We start from the raw sequence: 23,480 nt of genomic DNA on the forward strand, positions 1-23,480 counted from the left end.
AGTAACATTTATTAAGGCCTTTGTCTCAGAAAATGCAGATCCTCCAGCGCCTCCCGAAGGCTCATAAAATGCCTTCAATAAATACATTTTAAAAAGAAAAGGAAAGCAGCCAGGGAAGATGGACTGCATTGGAGCTAACTCTCAGCGAGCTCGGACGTCAGGCCCACGTCTCCCCGCGCCTAACTGATGCTCGGCTCAGACCCACGTGGACACAGGATTCGGAAATCCTTGACATCCCGGTCGTCAGTTTCCTTCCGCTTTCTCTCCATGGCGCATGCGCGGCCCGCGGGGCGCATGCGCAGTGCGCGCGCTGCCGGGCGGGGCGGGGACCGGGCGGCCGCGGGCTGGGGGTGGGTCCGTGCGCCATGGCCGAGGGCAGCGGGGAGGTGGTCGCGGTGCTCCCCGCCGGGGCTGCCAGCGGCCTCAGCAATGGGGCCGGCGGGACTTCGGCGCAGGCCAGCAACCCGCTGTCGCGGAAGCTGCATAAGATTCTGGAGACGCGGCTGGACAATGACAAGGTAACCGGGGCTGGGAGGATCGGGGACCCCAGCGCCGCGCGCGAGGCTCGGGAGGGGGCCGCGGAGCCCCGGGGAAAGCGGCCGTGTCCTGGGCGTTACTCCTGTCTACGGAGTTTCCTTGGAGACCCTGCCCTCGGACGGTTCGGGGTGCGGGCAGGCGGAGGCGGCGGGGAGCCCGGGCAGGAGGAGGCCGCTGCGAAAGAGCGAGTGCAGACCCCAGAAGCCGCGCGCCTGGGGGTGATCGATCGCTGGGGAAACGCAGCGTTCAGGGTATCATTGCTCATCTTGGCGACCCCGGGCCGTTGTGCAGCGAAGAACCTCGCGCACAGGCCACGGCCCCCGGGTCCGGGCCCCTGGTGGCGTTTCCGGGAGGCGTTTCCTGCTAAGGGCTCCTTCGGTATTGGGGGGGCGGGGGGCTGTTTCATGGAAACACGGGGTTTGAGAATGATGTCATCGAGTTTTGGCTCGAGAGGAGGGAAGCATCTGACCGTGGACCCCGGTCCTTTTCTCGTTCCCTCCATTGCTTAGGAGATGTTGGAGGCTCTCAAGGCGCTTTCCGTCTTTTTCGTGGAGAATAGTTTGCGGACTCGGAGAAACTTACGCGGAGATATTGAACGCAGGAGCTTAGCCATCAACGAAGAGTTTGTAAACATTTTCAAGGAGGTGAAGGAAGTACGTAAGCTCTTGTCATCAAACGTGTATTGAAAACGTGCTATTTGCCTGGCTCTGCGCTAAGGGTTTTTATGCATTCGTTCGGCGTGTTTGCTCTCCATGTCCCGTGTTCTAAGAGAAAATGTCACTGCTTATTCCGGAGGCCCCTAGGTGTGTTTTCGGATTAGTATGATTTCTGGATCTGCGACGTCTGCTCCTCCTGGTTCTTAGGACGGACGTTACAGGAGTTGTTCTAAGTCGGGCAGGGAGACCGAAAGTGGGTAAGCGCTCAAACAAGCCTGGTCACGCGTTCATTGATGAGATCAGGTCATACGTACATAGCCATGCATAGTATCTCGACTTCTGGATATTTTTTAAAATTATCCATAATGAAAATTCAATGCACTAGGGGTATAAAGGATAGGGCTTAGCAGCCAGTTAAATTCATATGCATTTAGCGGGGCTGGAGGTGGGAATAGAAGAGTTTGCCTATGAGCCTGTCACCTGGAAATAAAACTGTTGGTAGTATTTTATTGTATGGCCTTTTCTGCATTCTTTTGCACATTTATATGTATTTTTTCTAAAAAATGGGGAGGCATTATGTATTGTGTCATAACACTTTTGTTTACCTTATATAGACATCTTTCCATGTCAGTAAACACACAGGTACATGCCCACACAATCAGTGTTAACGTGTGCACAGGTTTCTAGTGTGTGGTTGGAAGTGTTTCACATTTTCCATTTGTTTTAGGCAACACTGTTGATTGTATATTGTTGCACATTTATCTGATTAATTCCTTAAGATAAAGTCTTAGAATTTCTGAATAAAGAGATATTAATATTTATAAAGCATTTGCTGTTTTTTACTGTTGTACCCTCTACAAAGAAATACTAGTTGTTTTTTTTAACATCTTTTCTAACACTAGATGTACCTACTGTATTTTTCACACTACAAGACGCACCTGACCGTAAGACGCACCTAGGTTTGGAGGAGGAAAACAAGAAAAAAAAACATTCTGAACCAAATGGTGCACTAAAATATTTAATAAAATATAACAGAGTAACATTTCAACCATGTAAAGTGAACAGCAGTCAACAGCGGTATTAAGAACCATCATCTCTGTCATTAACAAATGAGGAAAGACTTTAAGGTTCAAGTGCTCGTCTAGTTTTCTGGGAACACCAAGAGCTCATCATCGCTGGTGTCAGAATCTATGAAGCTCAGTTGCTCACAGTCACTGATACCACTTTCTTCGCTCTCTTCATACTGACCAGACGCCCTGAGATTCAGCAGTAAAGAGGGACATTTAAGCGTCTCCAGGGGGTTTGCGTGGGCCCACTGCTTCCTCTCCTAGCAGCTGTCACTACCGCTGACAGGTGATACACATTATGGTCTGTGATGCAATATTTGCTCCATAAGACACACAAACATTACCCCCACTTTTGGGGAAAACAAAAGTACATCTTATGGAATGAAAAATACGGTAACTTTTTAAAAATTCATTTCCAGTCTTAAATGTGTGACCTTTTGTCAAGTTTTGGCAAAAGTATTCATGGGTGAAAAATCAGGATTTGACTAAGAAAAGAGGAATTTCTTTAACAATGTATTTAATGATGTTACTTTTCTCCTTTCTAGGAACTTGAAAGCATAAATGAGGATGTTCAAGCAATGAGTAGCTGTTGTCAAGATATGACAAGTCGCCTACAGGTTCTGTATAATGGCTTGGTTTAGCATCGCTCCTGGTGCAGAGTGAGCTTTGAAAAATTATTAGATAGGTTTACAAAATGTATGGATATCTACTACACAATGCTCTGTAGGAAGTTTGAATATAAATATGATGTTTTTCAAAAAGTATAGGTGCTTTGTATTTCTTTGGGTGATGGTTTACTAATATCGTTTACTCCAGAAGCCTTTATATTTTGATCTTGCTGGTAGAGAACTCACTGTGTAGCATTTTGATAAATCTTTCCTATAAATATCCCATAAGTCCTGCAGAAACGAATTGAGAAATATAGTTTAAAAAATTGTACAAGGCAAGGTAGCGTGGAGGTGGATTTTTAAAATAGAATGTCATCAAGAAAGATAAGCTGGCCCTGACTGCTGTGGCTCAGTGGATTGCGCGATGGCCTGCGAACCAAGTGTCGCTGGTTCGATTCCCAGTCAGGGCACATGACTAGGTTACACGTCAGGTCCCCAGTTCGGGGCGCGAGTGAGATGCAACCACACAGTGATGTTTCTCTCCCTCTCTTTCTCCTTTCCCCTCTCTCTAAAAATAAATAAATTATTAAAAAAAAAAAAAAAAGAAAAGCTTTTGAAGGAGTTATTGGGCCCAAAAAGTAGTAATTTTAGGAGCGTCCCATGGGGGCCGTCACGCTCAGCTCCATGCATCAAAAGTTCGTGATCTGCTGAACTATGTTGGTTTGAATTTACTTTCTTAAAAATATTGACTGGTTGCTGGGCACTTAGTTTGGTTGCAGGGAACACAGGCTCAAAATAGCTTCACTAGAGATGGGGCTGCTGCTCTGTCGTTTTCTGATGGGAGGCGGATCAGTCAGCGAGGCAGAACATTTATTTGACCGTCTGGATTAGGCCTCTGAGAACCCAGACTTGGTGGGGGTTGTTTCTAGATCTATTTCAGTTACGGCTCAGGCGTTTTATGAACGTGTGAGTTCTGGAGTGTGATCTCATTTGCTATATGTCTGAACTCCAGTAAGTATCAGTGTTAGTGTTTAGAGGTATAAGAAAAATTGAAATGTACTGATATTAAATATGTTTATAATTTCAGGCAGCAAAGGAGCAGACCCAAGACTTAATAGTAAAAACCACTAAGCTTCAAGCTGAGAGGTAAGCTTTTCCTTATATAGTCACACTTCATTGATTTGAAGATTAAATGGGAAGAAAATTATAGATAAAACCAAATCAAAGTTAGAATAAAAAACATGATTCAAAATTAATACAACATATAAGGTTCTAAGCTATTGTCCAAGAGTCAAATAAACATAAAATAGCAGCTTAGGAACATGAAACTTGATTGAGGTTAAGGGATTATTCCTTTTTTGGAGGCGACAATGTATTTATTGTTTGCTGCAGAATTACAAAATGACTGCTTTTAACAATGTAGGTATTTTTAGATTTTTAATAATTTTTTGATAATCACTATCTTAGTTTTTTAACTGATTAATCTTCTCTGGTATAATCGGGAGTTAGCTGTATCGATCCTTCTTGGCGTGGTTCACAGGCAGGCACACTGATCTCTGGTGACAATGAATGGGCGCGGGAGGGTGAGATCTTATGGGCGCGGGGGTTGCGGTGTGTATTAGTCTCTCAGTTCCTGTGCATTTGATTGTCTCTCTTCCTGTTACACTGGGAGCCCCGTGAGAACAACGACAATTTCTTGTTCTCCTTGTGTCTGCTGCCTGCCACACAGGTCCAGTAAAGTTTTTGAATGCATAAATACAGAGTGCAACTACTTTAATGCCAGGAAAGGAACATAAAACCTGAAACGCCAGCGCTGTGTTGGCGTTTGTAACATGTGTGGGATTCCGGTTCTCTACAGGAGGCAACATTAGAACATTGTGCTTATCTTCATACTTTCTCAAAACTATTTAGATCAGCTTCTTTTATTGTTTTTTATTTTTTTAAACAAATAAGGATTTATTTTTATCTCCTAAAAAGAAATTTGGATCTTAAGGTATATAATATTGTTAAAAGTAACCAAATGTAGTATGAGTCTGATTCAAATAAACCAACTGTGGAAAAAACGATCAAGAAAATTAGAAACTGACCGGTTCCTGGGTGATACCAAGAGGTGCTAGAACTCGCTGAGCGGCCGCAGTAAGTCCTGTTCCCAGCCAGCCGCCCGCCCCGGGCGCCCCTGCCTTCCCGGCCGGTCCTCGGGGGGCTTCCAGAGCTTCAGCGCGAGCTCTGCGAGCGTTTCCGGAACGCGTGTCCCTCGGCCTTCGCCCTTCTCCACCCAGAAGGGGCTGCTGGCACTGGACGCCGCGCGTCCGTCCGTCAGTGTGCCCCCGGGGGTGCTGGGCGGGCGGGGACGAAGGCCCCCCGACGCCGGGACCGCGCCGCTCCGCAGCCCCTGGCTGCCCGCCTCCCTTTAAGCTCCACGCCTGCTTGGCGACGGGGCCCTGGGTGGGCTCAGATTTGCTCTCATCCCTATTTATTTGACTAAAATCCAGTTTCTATATTTACGTGAAATAAAACAATGTAAAAAGGAGTGTTAACAAAACCTGTTAGGTAACTTTTCATCATCACTAATATGATGATCAAGGACGCACGCCAGTTAAGTCTATAAATTTAATGAGATGGTTCCTGTTACCGTTTGATATAAACAGAACGTTACTGCCACCTGGAGGACTTCTTCTAACGTTTTATCTTATTCGGCGGGAGCACTTGACCTCACACGCCAGAGCGCAGACCAAGCAGAGAGAACACAGGTTGTACTGTCCCCCCAAATAGCGTCCGTGTTTCTCTCTGTTCGGTGTCTCTGGGTGTGATTAGGCTGCGGGACCTTGCTGCCTTGGGATTACTGCTAGGGCAGCGCCTACGTTTTATCTGCGCCTCTGCACACCGGCGCTCCAGCAGCCAGGAGCGGCGAGGGTCTGCTCGGGCAGGTGCACCCCTCACCGGCCTCGAGGGGGTCCCCCTGCTCAGGCCTCCAGGGCCTCCTCGCAGGCTGCGTTCCAGGCCAGAGCACGCCCGTCCCCGTGGGTTGCATTCAGTTGATATATTCTAGAAGACCTTTTATTGCCAGAGTATGCAGAAGAAGCCGCGAAGGCGAACGTGGAGAAGTGACTTTAATTAGTGAGTTCTTGACTTCTCTCTCTCACCTGAAACAAAACAACGAAAACAGTAGGTCTGGTATTGGGGGTTGTGTACTTCATGTGAACGCTTCCGAGGCTTAGGAGTCTTTAGTGCCTGAGAAGAAAATAGCTGAAAATGGGCACATTGGTGAGACAGTCTTACTCTTATGAGGTGACCTATTGAGGTACCTGTACGTGGCTGAGCACTTGTAATGTGGGGACCATTTGTGAACTTCCTTCTTGTTCATAATGATTCACTTCTTTGTGCACGTATGCGAGGCGGCACGACATCAGCTCATTTTATCACCTACCTCCCTGGTCAGCTGCCAGTGTCGGAGGCAGAAATGAGGCTCTCAAAGGGGTTGAGCATCCTTCACAGCTTTATTTTAAAATTCGAAGGTTGGAGACAGAATTATTTTAAAGCCAGGCAGACGCACGGTGTGCGGGATTTTTATTGTGTGTTTCTGTTACTGTTCTAGCCAAAGATTAGAAATACGAGCTCAAGTGGCTGATGCGTTCCTGTCCAAGTTCCAGCTCACTTCTGCCGAAATGAGCCTTCTCCGCGGTGTGAGAGAGGAGCCGATCATTGAGGTGGGTTACAGTCATTGCGAGTACAGCAGTTGTAGAAGCTATCCAGAGAATTGTAAGGCTCTATTTTACCCTCTAAAGGAAGAAACTATTTTTAAATTTGGAAATGAGATGCATATTTTGTTATTTTAGTTTATTTTATTTCTTTCAAAGCAATATGTGTACTTTTTAAGAAGAAGCCAGAGTACAAGGCTTAGTTAAAAAACCTACGTTACCTCTTCCACTCCTGCCATCTCTAAATCCTTTGTCAGCCACTTTTCACCCCGTTAACTGCTGCTTTTGTAAATTGTGTTCTGGATCTGTAGTTAAAAAGAAGGTGCTTTAATGTAGTGGGCACGGAAAGGCGGTAAGTTACCCAGGCAGACACATTTCATGATTACTTTTAGTTCTATGTGCTAAACTTGGTGCTTTTCTCCTCTTGTTATTCTGGGAACAGGGGCTGTATACGATATTGATCAATTATAAAAAATAAACTCTACGTTCTTGTTAAAAAATACGTTTTGCCTGCCCTACCTGCCTGGTGCGGCTCAGGGGACTGAGCACCGGCCTGTGAACCAAACGGCTGCTGATCTGATTCCCGGGCCAGGGCACAGGCCTGGGTTGTGGGCCGGGTCCCCGGCTGCGGGCCTGCGAGAGGCAGCTGATCCGTGTTTCCCTCCCTCTCTTTCTCCCTCCCTTCCCCTCTCTCTGAAAGTAAATAAAATTCTTGAAATACTTTTCAATTATCTCTGCTAGCTATTTTCCAGTGCTTTCCCATCACGGAGTGTGAGGGTTTAGCCCCTCTCCTGTGGGCACACGGTCTCTTCCTGTCACCCCTCACCGTCTGGTGACGTGCGTTCTCTGTCTTCAGTGCAGTGGCATCCCAGTGGCCGCGTGCTCTTCCTTTGACAACGTTCTGTCCTTCCTGGAATTAGAAATTCCTTTTTTTTCTTTTTCCATTTAATGAATGTTCTAACCTGTGCCATTCTCTCCAGACTGGCCCAGAACTATAAAACCTCTCAAAATGCTAAGAAAACAGGGAAAAGCTTTATGTATTTATTTTTTACTTGAAAGACATTCAGTTTTTCCGGGAAGGAACCTCTTATTCTCCTAACTGGGAGGAGCTGTAAACCTACCCGCTGTCATCCGTGTGGGGTGTGAGGTCAGGGGAGTTCTTGAATGGGGGGTGGGGGGGGTCTCCCTGAGTGGCTTCTGAGAGCTTCCATGTCCTCTTGCCGTCGAGACTGGGATGTAACTGGTCACCTACGTGCGGGGAGTGGGGTAGGTGAGAGACTTGGCAGGGACCTTATTTATCAGTATTTGCTGCCCTAGTTGTTCAGGGAACTTGACACATTTCAAATATTTGACATCTTACCTTTTCTACACTTGGTAGAATTAACAAGCAGTATTGGAGGAGATGTTTTTTATTTAAATTCTATTCGTCAAAGAAAAAGATCACATTCATTATTTTTATGTTTAGAACACCATCTGGCTACCTGGAAACTAAAGCTCCAATTATGCTTTTAAGAAGTAAAAGCAACTTGGGGTTCAGCGTCAGTCCGCTCTGATGTATTTAATGAGCATCTTTTGTGCGTCCAACTTTGCAGTCTTCTCTTGGATGTGAGGGCAAGACCACGACTGTAAAAGACACATAAAACCTCACCTTCATTGATGAGAAAGCCATGCTTAATTACGTCATAAGATGAGTAATGCACAGCACAGTTTTCTTTATGTAGCAGTTTTGTATTTGCGTTTCTCTCACACTAGACTCTGCACTCCCGAAGGACACGGGTTTTTCAATATACATTCTGTATCCCTGGCAGCGAGCACACGGTTTGGCAGATAGTAGACCATGAGTTAACATAGGTTTTAGAATTTGAATCGCTATATACACTTGATGTAAAAATTTAGAGGAAGTAGAGACCAGTATGGAAAGGATCCGAGCTCGCGAAAGTGTTTTTCCTTTGCCGTGGTGCTTCGTTTTAGAGTAAGGTAACTTTACCGGAAACGGGGACATTTGAAAGTCGCATTCTTAATTTTACAGGATTTTTTCAAGGCATTGGGGAGAGTGAAACAGATTCATAATGATGTCAAGGTTCTCCTGCGTACAAACCAGCAAACAGCAGGGTGAGTAACCGTTCCCGTTCATACTTGCCTGGCCTCTTTTATTCCAAAATTTGAAGACATCCTTTTTGGAAAAGTTTAGTCTTTATGTATCTTTGAGTAAGGAGCGTGTGATAGCCCGATGTGCTTAGAGTAAAACCGCGGTTGGATGACTGAGGGACAGTAATAAAATTTGGCATTCGTTTAATTATAAAAATTTTAAACATTATTTCGTAAAATGATAAAAAGCTGACATGAGGTAACCAAATCCTTCTGTAATTAAATGAAATAATTAGGGTCTTAGATGTAGGCTGTTGGCTCAAAGTTTAAATCCTGATAAATTCTTACTTACTTTTTAGTTTAGAGATCATGGAACAGATGGCCTTGCTTCAGGAGACAGCGTACGAACGGCTTTACCGATGGGCCCAGAGTGAGTGGTGTCTGTCCTATGGTTTGTGAATGTCAGTGTTAGAGGTTTTTTTTTTTTTTTTTTTTTTTTAATCTTACTGGATCTTTATTTCACATAATATTTTCATTTTAGTTATCAAAAAGGATTTTTAAAAAGAAAAACAAACTTTACCCTTGAACATACTGTCTTTATGTTTGTATTATGAACATCTAATATCAGTCAAGCGATATGTTGATTAAGGATGGAAATTAAAAAATCAATATTTCTAGATCATTTTTTCTAATCTACATTAGATTGTTTTAAAGTTGATTAGACACCTCTTATTATTTACATAAATTTATTATAAATGGTGAAATAATGTTTTGTTTCTACTGTAACAAATTGCCACAGGCTGAATGGTGTGAAACAACACAGATTTATTATCTTGTAGTTTGGTAGGTCAGAAATCAGACGTGATTCTCACCACACTGGAACTGCATTGTTTCTGGAGGCTCTGAGGGGTCGTCTGCTTCCCCCCTTACTTGGTTGGTTGGCCTGATTGAGCTCCCGGAGCCAGCAGCACTGAGGCTTGAGCATCCTTGCTGGCTGTCACCGAGGGCTTTTCCCAGTTATCGGGGGCGGCCTGCATTCTCTGGCTTGTGGCCTCTTCCTCCAGCTTTAAAGCCAGCATTGGAGGATGGAGTCACTCCTCACTCTGCATCCCTCCTGACCCTTCTTCCATCTGTATCTCTGACTGACTCTTCCGCCGGCCTCTTCCACCTTTAAGCCCTGTGTGATTACCTTGGAACCACTGAGGTCACCTGGGAAATGGCCCTGGTGTAAGGGCTGTCACCGTAATCCATCTGCACAGTGTCTTTGCTGTGTACGGTAACCTGCTCACAGGCCCCAGGGACTGCGGGTCTTTGGAGGACCATTACTTTGCCTACCACACAAGGCTTATTTGCTTTAGTTTTGTTTCAGAATGTTTCATTCAATAAGCTCACAGAATTGCCTGGTAGAACCCAAGAAGGTAGTGAAGACAGCAAGAATGACCAGGAGCACAGACGTTTCAGTAGGGGTTAACCCGCTGACTGCTGGGAGGGGGAGGGATCAGACCCAGTGACCCAGTGACGCGTGTCCAGTACTGTAGTGTGGGACCGTTTCTCTGGTCCCGACGATTTCCTCTTCACTCCCAAACACGTTCTTTCTCCACCTCCCTCGTTTGCGGGTTCACTCCTATTTGGAAGGTGGTCTCTTTCCCTGTTTGTACCCAAGCCCGACCCCAATCGTCAAGGCTGAGCTTAGGTTCTGTATTTTCCTGGCGCTCTCCATGACCGCGTTTAGTCACAGTGCCTCTACCCCATCTCTGACCACTAACTGGAGGAAATGCTTACTTGACACTCAGTGATCTACTGCTCTGTTATTACTCTGTGTTTAGGTGTATCTTTGCTCTGCAGTCAGACTTCTTTCTCAGAGGAAGGCTATTTCCTCCCATTGCTTTGCGCTCCCATGACTCTAATGTAGTGGTTCCAGACTGTGGGCCTTTGACGCATGTGCAGGGACTTGAAGATGTCTCCATTTCCGTGCGTGCATATCCGTGGAAATCTATGTGCGTGCTGAGAACACAGTGCTGGTGGGAGGGCCTCGTACACCAAAGGCTGGGGGTTCTTGAACAAGTTTGAAGCTTACTCTACTCTTATTAAGTATAGTAAAATAGAGAAAATTTGGTGTAAGGACTTTTAAACGTTTAGAATCCAAACTCTTAAAACTGATCTTATTACTATATATTGGTTATCCATGTAACTAATGCCTCAGACATTCCCATGTGTACAGCAGTGGTCAGTGAATATTTTTTCATTGATTAGTTTTTAGTTTTAGAGATGTAGTTTTTTAAAACAATACTGAATTAGAATTTTGGGGTGTACCAGACAGCATAGGTGGTCATCTAAACTTACATAAATACTTAAGCTTAAAATTTTTAGTTTGGTTGACAGCATAAACCAGTTCCTGATAGGCATCTTCTCTAGGTTTTTCCAAGCCATTTCTTAGTGCGATATTGGCTGTAGACTCTAGACTGTGGGTGCACACCAGGCACTCTAAAGCCCTTACTGGAATTTAACCGGTTGTGGTGTGACTTATTTTTCAGGTGAATGCAGAGCACTGACACAGGAGTCATGTGACATATGTCCCGTGCTAACTCAGGCAATGGAAGCCCTGCAGGACAGACCTGTCTTATATAAGTGCGTGACTTTTCCTACTTAAAGAAGAAAAACGCTGCTTTTACTTGGATAACTCACATTAACTTTTGCTATTATTACATGCAGTAGTTCGCGTGGTATTTATAATAACTTACGAGGATCGTTTTATCTCGTATTATGTGTATGGATCGATGCTGGCGTCAGTTTATTTGCATGTTATGTGCTAAAGAATGCACTAGGGAGGGGACACCAAGGCGTCCCTGTGTGCAGACTTCTTCTTATACTGAGGCAGAGGTTAGAGGCTTTTCCCCCGTCTGCCCTCTCATTCGCTGCCTCGGAGCTGTGAGTGGAACTCCTGTAGCCACACTGCCCTGGGGGGAACGCGGTCAGAAAGAGCACTGAGAGGTGAAGAACGTGTAATTGTGTTAATGGGGTTCCAGAAAAGAATGGGGCCAGGTCTGGGCTCCCGCAGGTGTGCGGGCCCGTGACGGCGCTCTGGGCAGGGACCGGCGCCTCATTAACTTGCTTACGTGGTTTTTGTCATTCTGCATTTTAACTTTATTATTTTATTTCTCACATAAAATAAAAGGAAATGCTTTTTGTTTTTAATGCCTTGAATTGTATGAAACTAGGGGACCCAGTGGAAGTTAGGGTTCAGGAAACAGAAGGGCAGGGGCCGCCCTGAGTCGGCCTCTCAGTGCTGGTCACGTTTTCAGGAGACTTGCCCCTTATTCTGCTCTCTCACTGGAACACGGCCTCGCCGGTAATGAGGTTCTGGAGCACAGAGCTGGGACAGCCGTGTGGAAAGAACACGCCAGTGCTCTTCACGGAGCCCTTCCTCTGTCCGGCAGAGTTTAAGTGCGGGGGACGCAGCACCTGTAAAACGCGGCCCCCAGTTGCTCTGTTTTATGAGACCAGCTAGAAGCACGTCCATGTTGATGACCGTGTCCGCTGCTGTGTAGAGGTCACGTCTCAGGGGCTGCAGGGCTCCGGTGTCCGCGGCAGGGACAGGGGCGAACATTAGGGCGAGTTGCCGCCGGGGAGCAGGGCAGGCGCGTCCTGAAGGTGGAGTCCGGCTGTCCAGGAAGAAGGGGAGCGGACAGCGTCCTAGGCTGGGGGCCCAGCAGCTGCGGAGACGTGCACCGAGGAAGCGCGTGCAGCTGGGAGCAGCAGCGGCCCCGTGGCCCTGGCCCCGGGGTCAGCAGTGTACACGTCGCGCCTGTCCCCGTGACAGCGGACGTTCCCCGGGGGTCTCCGCCTGGACGGCTCTTCCCCAGCTGCTTCCCTTTGAGACGCTGGTGTTCGGTCATGAGTCTCACGGTCCTGACAGCACGCGGTGACCGGTTTTAGGTGGCGTGGCGTTGGCCACAGGTTCCTATCTGTGCACAGGGTTAGCCTTTCTTTTTAAAGAGAACGCCGTTGTGTGTTGTGCCCTTCGGAAAGCTCGGGTGACTTCTGCCGCGTAGACGTATCCTCACTGAGGATTGCCGTCTGACCGGCACCGCGTGACGGCGCAGGCCGTGGCTCTGAGCTGGGGCTCGGACGAGCTCTGCGCCTCGAGAAGCGTCCGTTTCCGTGGCTGAGAATGAGGGTAAAGACGGCGCCTGGCTCACGGCGCTCTTGGGGCAGAGACGCCAGGTCGTCCGCAGGGGTGGCGGCGCGCGCGCTGCTCATCACTGGGTATCAGCTGCGTTTTCGTTTTGAAAAGTGGTCAGCGGGCCTGTTGTCAGGAAGGAGGAGTGTGTGCGGGGTCTGCATGCAGCCAGGCAAAGCCCGGAAGACCGCGGGAGGAGCTGGGACCGAGAGGAAAGAGGACTCGTCCCCGAGGGGCACAGGCCAGGGGGCGGGGGCAGGAGTGCAGACGGGAGGGCGACCTGGAGACCAGGAGCCGGTGCCCAGACGCGAGAGCGGGCCTCTCGCTCAGCAGGACCGTGGGTTCTCTAGTGGTTGCTTTGACTGTAGGAAGAACTTAATGCATCATGTTAACCACCAGAGGGCATTCTACGAGCTTCATTTAAGGGTTAGGGTTCACTCGTCATCATTGTGTCCCGCGTGCGTAGGAACCACGCGTAAGAACGCGCGCGGCCCGTGATCGGAGTCCCCGGGGAAAGTTGCGATACTCGGTTTTTGTGAGACAGCATATATAACTGGATGCCGCCGCCGTATTAACTTCTGATAAATCAAGTATAGAAACTTCTTCACAGATACATTTATCACATGTGGAAATGGGAAGAATTGATGTCTTCTTTCCTTTGGTGGACCTTCAGAATATAAATTATTGAAGAGGGTAATAGGTACAGTACTGCATTTCTTAGAGAGGCTTTTACACTCTTCTTTTAGTTTTTAATTTGTTCTGACCAAAATTTTTTGTCTCTTAATTTGTTTTTGGACCAGAATTTTTCTTTTTTTTACTATAGGCAGATGTAATTTAAAAATGAGGATTTTAAATTATAATTTACCTAGAGGCATTTTAGAATATTCACAAAATTTCATTTCACTTTTGTAAATGTAGCATTTTGAGTTTTTGACTTTTGTTGGAGAAGAATCTGTTTTGGGTCAGAAAGTTTTCTAATGTCTCTGGGAAGAGATGTTTCATGTCTGCGGACACCATTGAGCATTTATGGTAGCTCATATTGTCCTCGCTTCAAATTATGCCCGTTATTGTAGGTAGCTAATGTCGCTGTTAATGTTTATTGGTGTTTCGTAGCATTATACAGATCAGTTCACTGCTGGTCAGGCGTGATGGTCCCCACACCCCTTTTAAAGTGTCACTGGTTTCTGATACAACTTTTGGTCACAGCAAACAGTCCTAGAAACAGAAGATGTATTGTTGTCTGTTCGGTCCTGAGAGTGAGGATTAGTGTTCCATGTTTAAAAAGTCGGAAGTCTGTGGATTTTGTTCTGTGATACGCAGCCATTTGATCGAAATCATTTGTTAGAATTGGTGATTATTTAAAGGGAGGCAGTTTTCACAATACAGCTTTTCGAATTGAAGAGCATGAGGGAGAAGATAGAAGTAATTGTTTGGGCTATAATTTGTTTTAAAAAATAGAAAGTGAACGCAAGGCAGTCGTATCCTTTAACAAAACTCAGCTCGATACTGTTTTCATGTTGACAGATTCTAGGACGTCACTGCGATTGCAAGGCTTCCCGTTTAACTGAAACCAAATGCAAAGCACCTGCTGAGTGGCCTTTTAAGAATTTATAGCCACCGACTACTTTGCTACGCTTCCACTTTTATTTAAAAATATTCCCTCACCAACTTGTGTTATAAAAAATCAGCAGTATATTAAAAGAGGCATTGTAGTTTAAGAAGTTCTTTGGAAACCTGTGAGAAATTCTGGTCACTTTAGTTTATACGTACAGTAATAAAATAATTCTTAATATTTAGTCTATGTGAGTCCTGTTTAGGGGTTTATCAGTTACTGGGTCTAGAATCTGCTGCCATTGATGGGACTGTGAAAACAATTTTTGTCTTCCTGGGTACTGTTAAAATAGAGAGACCTTTACATGGGGCGCTGGGTTTAAGGAACGGGGGCGATAATGGGAAACAGAAACTCATTTAGTCAAAGAAATGGGTGCCCGTGGTAGCGCCCAGTCATCCTGTGATTTTACCCCAAATGTTTGATCTTCCAGTTCAAAGCTTCCCTTCTCTAAAAGCTCCCTCACCTTAGAAAGCCCCACCCCCCCTTTTACCTACAATTGATGATGTGTAAACATGTGTAACAAGGTAGTCGCTGTGTATGCGTAGGTGGTCGGTGAATTTAAGACACATCTAATATGGCGTCAAAGGAAGCAAATTCTGGTGGTAAACTGTGATAACAGGTATAAAGCAGAGGTTTGTAATGTGGAAGGGAAAGGCTTGCTTCTGGACTGCGGAGTCGTAGTCGCCCTGAGAACCAGATACTGTGGCCTCAGGCGGGCAGGGAGCGTCCTGGGCTGGCCCGGGAGGGTGATGAAACCCGGACAGTCCAAGGGTCCCACCTTAGCCTTGTTCTTGACTTTGACCAAGTACCACGGGGTTTCTTTTCTCTTCTTTTTTTTTTTTTTTTTCATTGCCACTGCCCATGTGATTGATCCCAGATCCCAGCATTCTTTCCCAAGAGGAGTGAAAATATTTTGTTGTAGTTCACAAACGGTGGCGCTTGAGAGAGCTGTAGGAAGAAGCTTTAGCTGTCTTGCCTGTCTTAGCAATTGCAGGAATAGTTTGGTGCAGCCATTGGGAAGACAACCAACTGTCCTTCATATGACTGTTTCTTCTAGGTATACCCTGGATGAATTTGGAACAGCCAGAAGGAGTACGGTGGTCCGTGGGTTTATTGACGCTCTGACGAGAGGGGGCCCAGGGGGCACCCCTAGACCCATTGAAATGCACTCCCATGACCCTTTGAGGTACAGTAGTCAGACCGTATTGGAGTCCTCGATGTTTTTCTGAAGGAAATCCTGACTCATACGTGGTTTTTTCCATTAGGTATGTAGGAGACATGTTGGCTTGGCTCCATCAAGCCACCGCTTCAGAAAAAGAACACCTGGAAGCTCTCCTAAAGCACGTGACTGCCCAAGGTGGGTCCTCCGTTGTTGCCGCTGAGGCCCAAATGCAGAACAGAACCCCAGATGTCCCTGTTTCTGCGCTTGCCCTTGCCCTCCCCGAGGTCAGCGTCTCACGTCTGCAAGGCGCAGTGAGCACCTCAGCGCCTTCCTCCTCCGCTCTCCCGTTTCTGCGGGTAAACTGGCTTCCCCACGCCACCCACACTCTGACAGGGGCCCCCTGCCGCCCGCCCCGTCCAGGTCAGGTCCTCCCTGCCACCACTGGGGAGGGAAAGGTGGCGTCACCTTCCTCCCGGCAGGGAGTGAACAGCTGAATGACTGGCTTACGGTCACGAAGCGGCGAATTCTTCCGTTCACACTGCCCAGCCCCCTTTCCTTCTCCGGTGATGGTTTTAAAGTGTTTTTGATAATAAGGGGGTTGTGGGCAGCTAAGATGTTCTGGGGTGTCTTTCGTTTTTAAGATTTTATTTATTTGTTAGGAAAAGGGGAAGGGAGGGAGAAAGAGAGGGAGAGAAACATCAGTGTGTGGTTGCCTCTTGTACGCCCCCAACCGGGGACCTGGCCCACAACCCAGGCCTGTGCCCTTAATGGGAATCGAACCGGCTACCTTTTGGTTCATTATCCAACGCCCATCCCACTGAGCCATACCACTCAGGGCAAGGTGTCTGTTTTGGATAGGAAGGGAGAAGGAACATTGGGAGTGGCGTCGCTTCTGTTCTGCGCGGCGTGGCTCGCATCCCCTGGTTCTGCACACAATCTGCAGGAGGGGCCGGCGTATGAAGTGACAGCAAAGCCTCCCGCCTCGTTTTTGACTCCTGGGTGTTGAGATTAGACGAGCGTGCCTGTGAGATTGACGCAAAGCCTGTGCTTTTTAAAGTTGTTTTCTGTGATCCTAAGGACCCAGTTTAGGAGAACGTAGTTCTCAAAAGATGTTGCGGTGAGGTTAATGTGGGAGGCAGCCTTCAGTGGTGGGAAGAGCACAGAGTGGAGTCGGATGAAACAGGTTACCTGCGGGAATGGCTTCACCGGTCTGAGACCTGGTTCCACCATCTATAGACATGAAGTTGGTGAGGCCCTGGCCGGGTAGCTCCGTTGGTTAGAGCGTTGCCCCCAGTGCGCCAAGGCTGCAGGTTCGATCCCCGGTCAGGGCGCAGGGCAGCCAGTGAATGCATAACATCATAACCGATGTTTCTCTTTCTCTCTCTCTCTCTCTGTCTCTCCCTCCTTCCCCCTCTAATCAATTAAAAAAAACACAAAGAAAACAAAAACGAAGGTGGTTGTAAGCAGTGAATGTCAGGTGCCCAGTACACAGCCTGGTAACTAGCCAGTGTTTGGTAACTGCCAGCTTTTCCACGAGCTCGCGAGCGGTGGCTCTCACCTTCGTGCCTCAGCTTACGTTGCTCCGCGCTGCGCAGAATGACATGGTCGTAGGACAGAGGCCAATACGGCCTCTCCTCTGTGCCTCCAGCGAGTGTATTTCACAGTCTGCTTTTCCTGGGACTCAGATGTTGTATTTTTTCACAAAAAAAATAATGTTCACTTTATTAATCAACAGTCAAACGAACTAACATGGCTCGACGCCCAGATATGAACATAATTAGCAATGTCCTAAGAGATACTGAGCTTTGTAATACGAGTGAAGTTATTTTAAGTCTTCGTTATTAGTGCCAGAAGTAGTCACGTGTTATTGTCTGTTAGTTTTTTAAGGATATGTGAAGCAAAGTATAATTGGAAAAATTTTCCAGTAATGTCATAATTCATTGTAGATGTTGAAGAAAATATTCAAGAAGTCGTTGGGCACATCACTGAGGGTGTGTGCAGGCCTCTCAAGGTAAAATATGTTGTTTTTTTATATGTTATGTGGTATCTGGTTAAATTGTTGCCTTATTATGAGATTAAACGCACTGAGGACAGCTTGAATTAAAGCTGTAATTTTGTCAAATTAACACATCAAGGTAGGATAATAAAACACATCTAAAAACAACTATTGTCAGTTTTCTCTCCAAGAAAGGACATTGGAAACATGCTCAGTTTGCGCAGATTCCCTGTTACGCTTCCCATAGCTGTCTGTCAGCTGAGAAAACCTTGTAGCTAGAAACATCAGCATTAATGGAACGAATCTGTTTTTCAAGCCCATTTAAAACGATCCTTCTTTTATGTGAATGTTGTAGCCAATATTTGTGAATTTGTGAAGCGCCAGTATTTGAACTTGATCTCTTTAGTAAAAGTGGTCCCTGTGAATGAACCCTGGCGTGTGCGCGAGGCACCTGGCCTTCCTCGGCTGGGCGGGGTCTCTGAGGACAGGTGCGCACAGAGGTGGGTGGATGACCCGGCGCTGCCTGGTAGTCAGCGGGCCCTCGGGTCCCCAACGGGGGCGTGGGGGCACCGAGCAGCGCTCTGTGATGGGTGGGGAGGGGGTTTGTCATCGCCCCTTTCGGGCTGCCCCCTCCTGCAGTCCTGTCCCCTCCCCTGGCGCTCTCGCCACGGCTCCTGCTCTGGCCGCCTCTCGGGCCCCGGGATGGAGAAGCCGCTGCTGGGCCTTGGCTCCTCCCGAGACGGTGGCCAGCTTGCCTCGCTGCGTCTGGTCGCTGCCTCGGTCCCCTGTGCCGCTTCTGACCAAGGTGCGCTTTGTGGGGGCGTGTGTTACCTGCCAGGGGCCGTGCCAGGCGCTTTGTACCTGGGCCATTATCCCCGTAACTGCTTTTTAGCTCAGCTAGTAATTTTCGAAAAAGACTATTCTTCACTGTCGTCCTCGCTAGAGTCCCAGTTAGCAGCGGCTGCCAGTGCATCTGTAGTCTGTTTTACCCTTCCTGCTTCCTTATTTCTGTTTTCATATCCTGTTGTTTTTCCGACGAGTGTTGGCCTTTGCTAGACGTGGCTGGCCTTTTACACGACCGTGTGGCAAACGACCAGACTCGGTGTGTCCCACATAAACCTGATTTCTCAGCCTTGCCCTGCTGTGTTCATTGACGCTGGAAGGGGGCCCCTTCTCCTCAGAACGTGTGTGTGTGTGTATGTGTGTGTGTGTGAGTGTGTGTAGGGGAAGGTGGTTCTTTTTTCTCTTCCTTCCTCTCCGCCCTGACTTTCTTTCCATCCTTCCTCCCCTCCCCTCCTTCCCCACCTTCTTTCTCGAGGGAGTTGGAGTGAATAGGGTTTCCTTGATGCTTCACAGGCAGGGAGCCAGGTAGCTGAGATGGTGGGAGTCTGCTAGGGCAGAGCCATCTGGTTACAGTTAATATCCTCTACATCGTGCCCGAATTACTATATTAAAATTCAGAAAACATCATGTTTTAAAATTTAATATATAATTGAATTACTTTTGGAGGCCTTGGAATTAGAAACTGTAATATGGTTCTTAAATTCAGATGCTATTTATGACATAAAATATTGTGGTCATTGCAGGGTCATAAACATTAATGTAAAGACCGTTTAATTTCTGTAATGGGAGCAGTTTTGGTATGCTCATATACATACAGTTATAATCACCCTGTTGACATTGTGATGTATTCCAAAACCTGAGTACAGAGGAGCCCCAGCTTTCAGAAGTGTTTCTTGAGCATCTGTTGTGTGTGTACCATTCAGCCAGGGGTAGAGAAGTGAAGGAGGCGGAAGCGCAGGCTCGTGTTTAGACTCTGGTTAGGAAACCAGAAGGCGCGGTGCGAGCAGCAGCTTAAGGGCAGACACAGGAGAAGCTGTGAGTGAGCAGGCGTCAGCGTCCGTGCGTTCTGTTCACTCATCAGGGCTGTGGAGTAAGGGGAAGGCAGCGAGGGACCAAATTTACTTACGGAAGGTTCCCACTTAATCTGGAGACAGATCAGCCTGATCTCGAAGGAGATCTGATAATGCCCTGCTAGTCTTCTAATTAGACAACTGTGTTGGTCCTAGTTTAAGGTTTATCTGCTCTTCTGAAATTAATATGAAAAGAAACTGGGTATAATAGTTTAAAGATAAAAGTGCCTCCATTTTTACCTGAATAGTTGCTGAGAGAGCAGCACATTTGCACTGAGAATCTGTTGGGGGGATGTAGCAATTTCTTTGCAGTTAAGTCTAAAGTCCATTATATACTCGGGAAAACCCCCCAAACGACCTTATTATTGTATTGGTTACTTCTGGTAACCACTGCCTTGTACCTAATTCTGTACGTAATGGGTAATGTTTTGTAGAGTGTATCTGTGTTAAAATGTTTCTATTTTACCATCCCCTCTGATTTAGTGTTCAGAAATCCTTTACTTTAGAAGGAATTTTGTGATTTCTGCAGCAACTGTATCATTTTTTAATGCTTATAAGACGTGATTAATGAAGAAAAGTTATGCTTGTAAGAAACGTGTAATATTTTTCTCACATGTTTTAATAGGTTCGGATTGAACAAGTAATCGTTGCTGAACCGGGGGCAGTTTTATTGTATAAAATTTCTAACCTCCTTAAATTTTACCATCATACGATCAGGTAAGCGGCCCGCTTGAGTGTGCCTGTCAAATCCTGGGACCCCTCGTCTCCGTCAGAACAGAGGGAGGTTTGCTTGTATTTTCCCTGTTTCACGACTCAGTTTAACGGGGAGGACTCCACGTGGAGGAACGAACCATGTGAATTATATGCACATTCTGTGTGCGATTCTCGGGGCTCCATTGCTTCCTTTGCCTTCCTCCTGCAAACATAATTACACACATGGGCACACACGTGCACACACACACACAAGTGCGGAACGGCATGCGTCTGCAATGCGTTAGCGAAAAAGGTCCCTGGCGCCGAGAGCAACTGTGTGTTATACTGAGAATAGGGCGTGAGGCGTGACGAGCCTGTTCAGATGGAAGTAACATAAAGTCGTCTTCACCACTTAGTTTTCTGTTAGTGACGAAACAGGACCATAGCTTTATCTTCTCTAAGGAAAGCGACTTCAGCGTCTCTAAATAAAAGCTACACTATCTGCTTTAAGACAAGTGATTAGGAACCAGTTGTCTTATTTAAAATTTAATTTTGAGTCCAGAATTCGCAGTCATCTCGTTTTGCACACACTTGTGGGTGCTGTGCACTGCGCTTTCTCATAAGTGTCACCCTGAGGAGGAAGGGCTCATGGGCGCAGGCTGCAGTGGGGGTTGCTGGGGTGTGTGTGTGTGTGTGTGTGTGTGAGGGGCCTAAATGGTAATGGAAATAAAATACAGGGAAGGTTTTTAAATAGGCTGTGTTATATGTGCAGCTGTATTAAAAGTGTCCTTTCGAGCTTTATTTATGATAGTTTGCATAGTATGTTAAAAATGGTTTAAAAATCTTATCTAGTGTGACAGTATCAGGAACAGAATGGCGTTTATTAAACTCCAAGAGCATTATTGTAACTAACAGACGTGGGGGAGGTGCGGGCATCACCAGCTTGCAAAGCGCCAAGGGACCATGGCGGTGATGCTGCTGCCTTCTCGTGACCGCCACTAACCACCCGGACGCCTCCGCCATGAGCTGGGTCTCCTGTCCTGGCTGTAGGTTTGCAGTCCCAGCTAACACACCACAAAGGTGATCAGAGACAGGGTTTGGGTCAGTCCTCTGGAATTTTAAATATAAGTTTATTATCATTTGCCATGACTCAGAGGTCATCAGTTAGCTTCCATGGTAAGGTACAGGCTTCTAAAATGAGAGAATGATAATACAGACTTAGCGCTGAAAGGAGCCAACACACGGCTTATGCTGTGTTATGCAACAGCCGTGGGAAAATAGTTTTTAAGTTATCTATTTAGTAATGCCCATGTGGTACTGTGTGAACTTCATTATTCAAAGGCAATGATAACTCAGTTTCTAATGTAGAGAATGCTGAGATTAAAGTCATTTGGGTTCTGAACACAAAGATTGGTTTTTACGGCTCTGACAATGATAATTTCCCCATATTTGAAGATGATAATTTTGAGGGTGACAGCTAAGATCTTTTGATACAGTTTTGCATGTACTTTTGTACTTGTTCACACGTTTTCTCCTTTAGCTCATTAGAAAGATGACGATGAGCGCCACTCTTCCAGGTTCTAAGGCAGTGGCGGTGCACAGAACCGTTTACACTGACGTTCTGGTGGCAGAGACCAGGCGAGTGTGACGTGCTCTTGGCGAGTGCGGTGAGGGCTGAGGAGGAGGAGGCAGGTCGGAGGGGTGGAAGGTGGGAGGGGTGACTGCAGACGAGCAGGTATGTGTGTGTGTGTGTGTGTGTGATTCGTTTGATTGTGCCCTTTGAGGTACAGAAGTTTTAAGTTGTCTTCTGTGTGTGTGTGTGTGCGCGCGCGCACGTGTGTGTGTGATGGTTTTTGAAGGTCTTTCGGTGGAGGGGGTGTTTAAACAGGGACCTGAATGACACAAAGGAGCGGGCGTTGGGAAGGCCTTGGGGAAGAGGGCTTGCCGTCGGGTGTACCCCGGCGCTGCGGCCGACTGGGTTTGCCCTGGAGGGGACCTGGCGGGAGGCTGGCGGCTGCAGTGGGACAGCTTGGAAGGAGCAGGGGGTGAGGGGGGGACGAAGTCACAGCGGGAGGCAGAGGCCGGATAATGGCTTTGTAGGCCGTGGTGAGGAGTTAGACGTCACCCTGAGTGGGTGGGGAAGACGTGGGAAGGTTTCGGGTGCCTGGAGGGGATTTACGGAGAAGGTGGCTCGGGTACCCTGTGGGTACTCTGACATGGTGACTGGGTACCCTGCGGGTAGGGGAAGGTAGTGACTCCGGGTACTCGGTGGGTACTGTGACATGGTGACTGGGTACCCTGTGGGTACCGTGACTTAGTGACTGGGTACCCTGTGGGTACTGTGACATGGTGACTGGGTACCCTGTGGATAGGGTAAGGTAGTGACTCCGGGTACTCGGTGGCTACTGTGACGTGGTGACTCCGGGTACTCGGTGGGTAATGGGAGGTAGTGACTCCCGGTACCCTGTGGGTACCGTGACTTAGTGACTGGGTACCCTGTGGGTACTGTGACATGGTGACTCCGGGTACCCTGTGGGTAGGGTAAGGTAGTGGGGCAAAGTGGGAACAGAGAAGGTATCTAGGAAGCAGTTTGTGGTTCTGAACAGGGATGATGGTGAGTTAGACAAGGATGATGGTCTTGGAGGGGGTGAAAAACAGCTGGGTCTGGAGCTATTTCGTGTTGTGGCCGGTAGGACTGTATATGGACTGACGAGGGAAGGGTGGGGAGTCCAGTATGACTCCGTGGCTTTTGTGTTAATCGGGTGGGTGGCTGGCATTGTCATTTGCCAAGCTGGGCGGTGCTGGAGAGCGGGTGGGTAATGAAGAATTCAGTTCACTTTGGGCCGTGTTAGATTTGACGCAATTTGAAAAGAAAATAATGAAGCAAAATAGTAAAAGATGGATTTACATTTCGATGATAAATCAGAAATAAAAAACAAAATCGATTATGTGTTGAAAAGAATCACTAAATTGATAACCTCCCAACAGTTCTTCCACCCAGGAAAAAAGTAATAAAATATAATTTCAGAGATAAGAGTCAGTTACCAGAGATGAAGGGTAAAGCCTGCTAGAGAGCACCATATTAAAATTTATTAATTTTCTGCTGCAATAATCTGAAAATCTGATTAAAAAGAATGATTTTTATGCCCTGGCCTGGAATGTTGTCCAGTACACCAAAAGGTCGCTGGTTCGATTCCCAGTCAGGGCACATAACTATGTTGCAGGTTTGGACCCTGGTCAGGGCACGTACCAGAGGCAACCAGCCAGTGT

At 47.0% G+C, this 23,480-nt stretch overlaps 1 protein-coding gene across 1 annotated transcript in view; it reads left to right on the top strand.

Annotated features, from left to right (window-relative positions):
- The first annotated feature begins 343 nt into the window (after positions 1-343).
- Positions 344-23,480, top strand: part of COG6 (component of oligomeric golgi complex 6) — a 30,631-nt gene continuing 7,494 nt past the window's right edge. Inside the window, exons 1-12 of the mRNA XM_090258089.1 lie at positions 344-518; positions 1,047-1,190; positions 2,806-2,877; positions 3,956-4,014; positions 6,464-6,575; positions 8,596-8,678; positions 9,014-9,084; positions 11,189-11,282; positions 15,504-15,632; positions 15,712-15,803; positions 17,555-17,619; positions 20,143-20,234. Coding sequence (XP_090114215.1) covers positions 366-518; positions 1,047-1,190; positions 2,806-2,877; positions 3,956-4,014; positions 6,464-6,575; positions 8,596-8,678; positions 9,014-9,084; positions 11,189-11,282; positions 15,504-15,632; positions 15,712-15,803; positions 17,555-17,619; positions 20,143-20,234 — 1,166 coding nt within the window. The 5' untranslated portion in view covers positions 344-365. The remainder of the gene's footprint in view (positions 519-1,046; positions 1,191-2,805; positions 2,878-3,955; positions 4,015-6,463; positions 6,576-8,595; positions 8,679-9,013; positions 9,085-11,188; positions 11,283-15,503; positions 15,633-15,711; positions 15,804-17,554; positions 17,620-20,142; positions 20,235-23,480) is intronic.

The sequence above is a fragment of the Furipterus horrens genome, unplaced genomic scaffold (genome assembly GCF_987537825.1).
Source record: "Furipterus horrens unplaced genomic scaffold, mFurHor1.1.pri manual_scaffold_12, whole genome shotgun sequence".
In the NCBI taxonomy this organism is placed as follows: Eukaryota; Metazoa; Chordata; class Mammalia; order Chiroptera; family Furipteridae; genus Furipterus; species Furipterus horrens.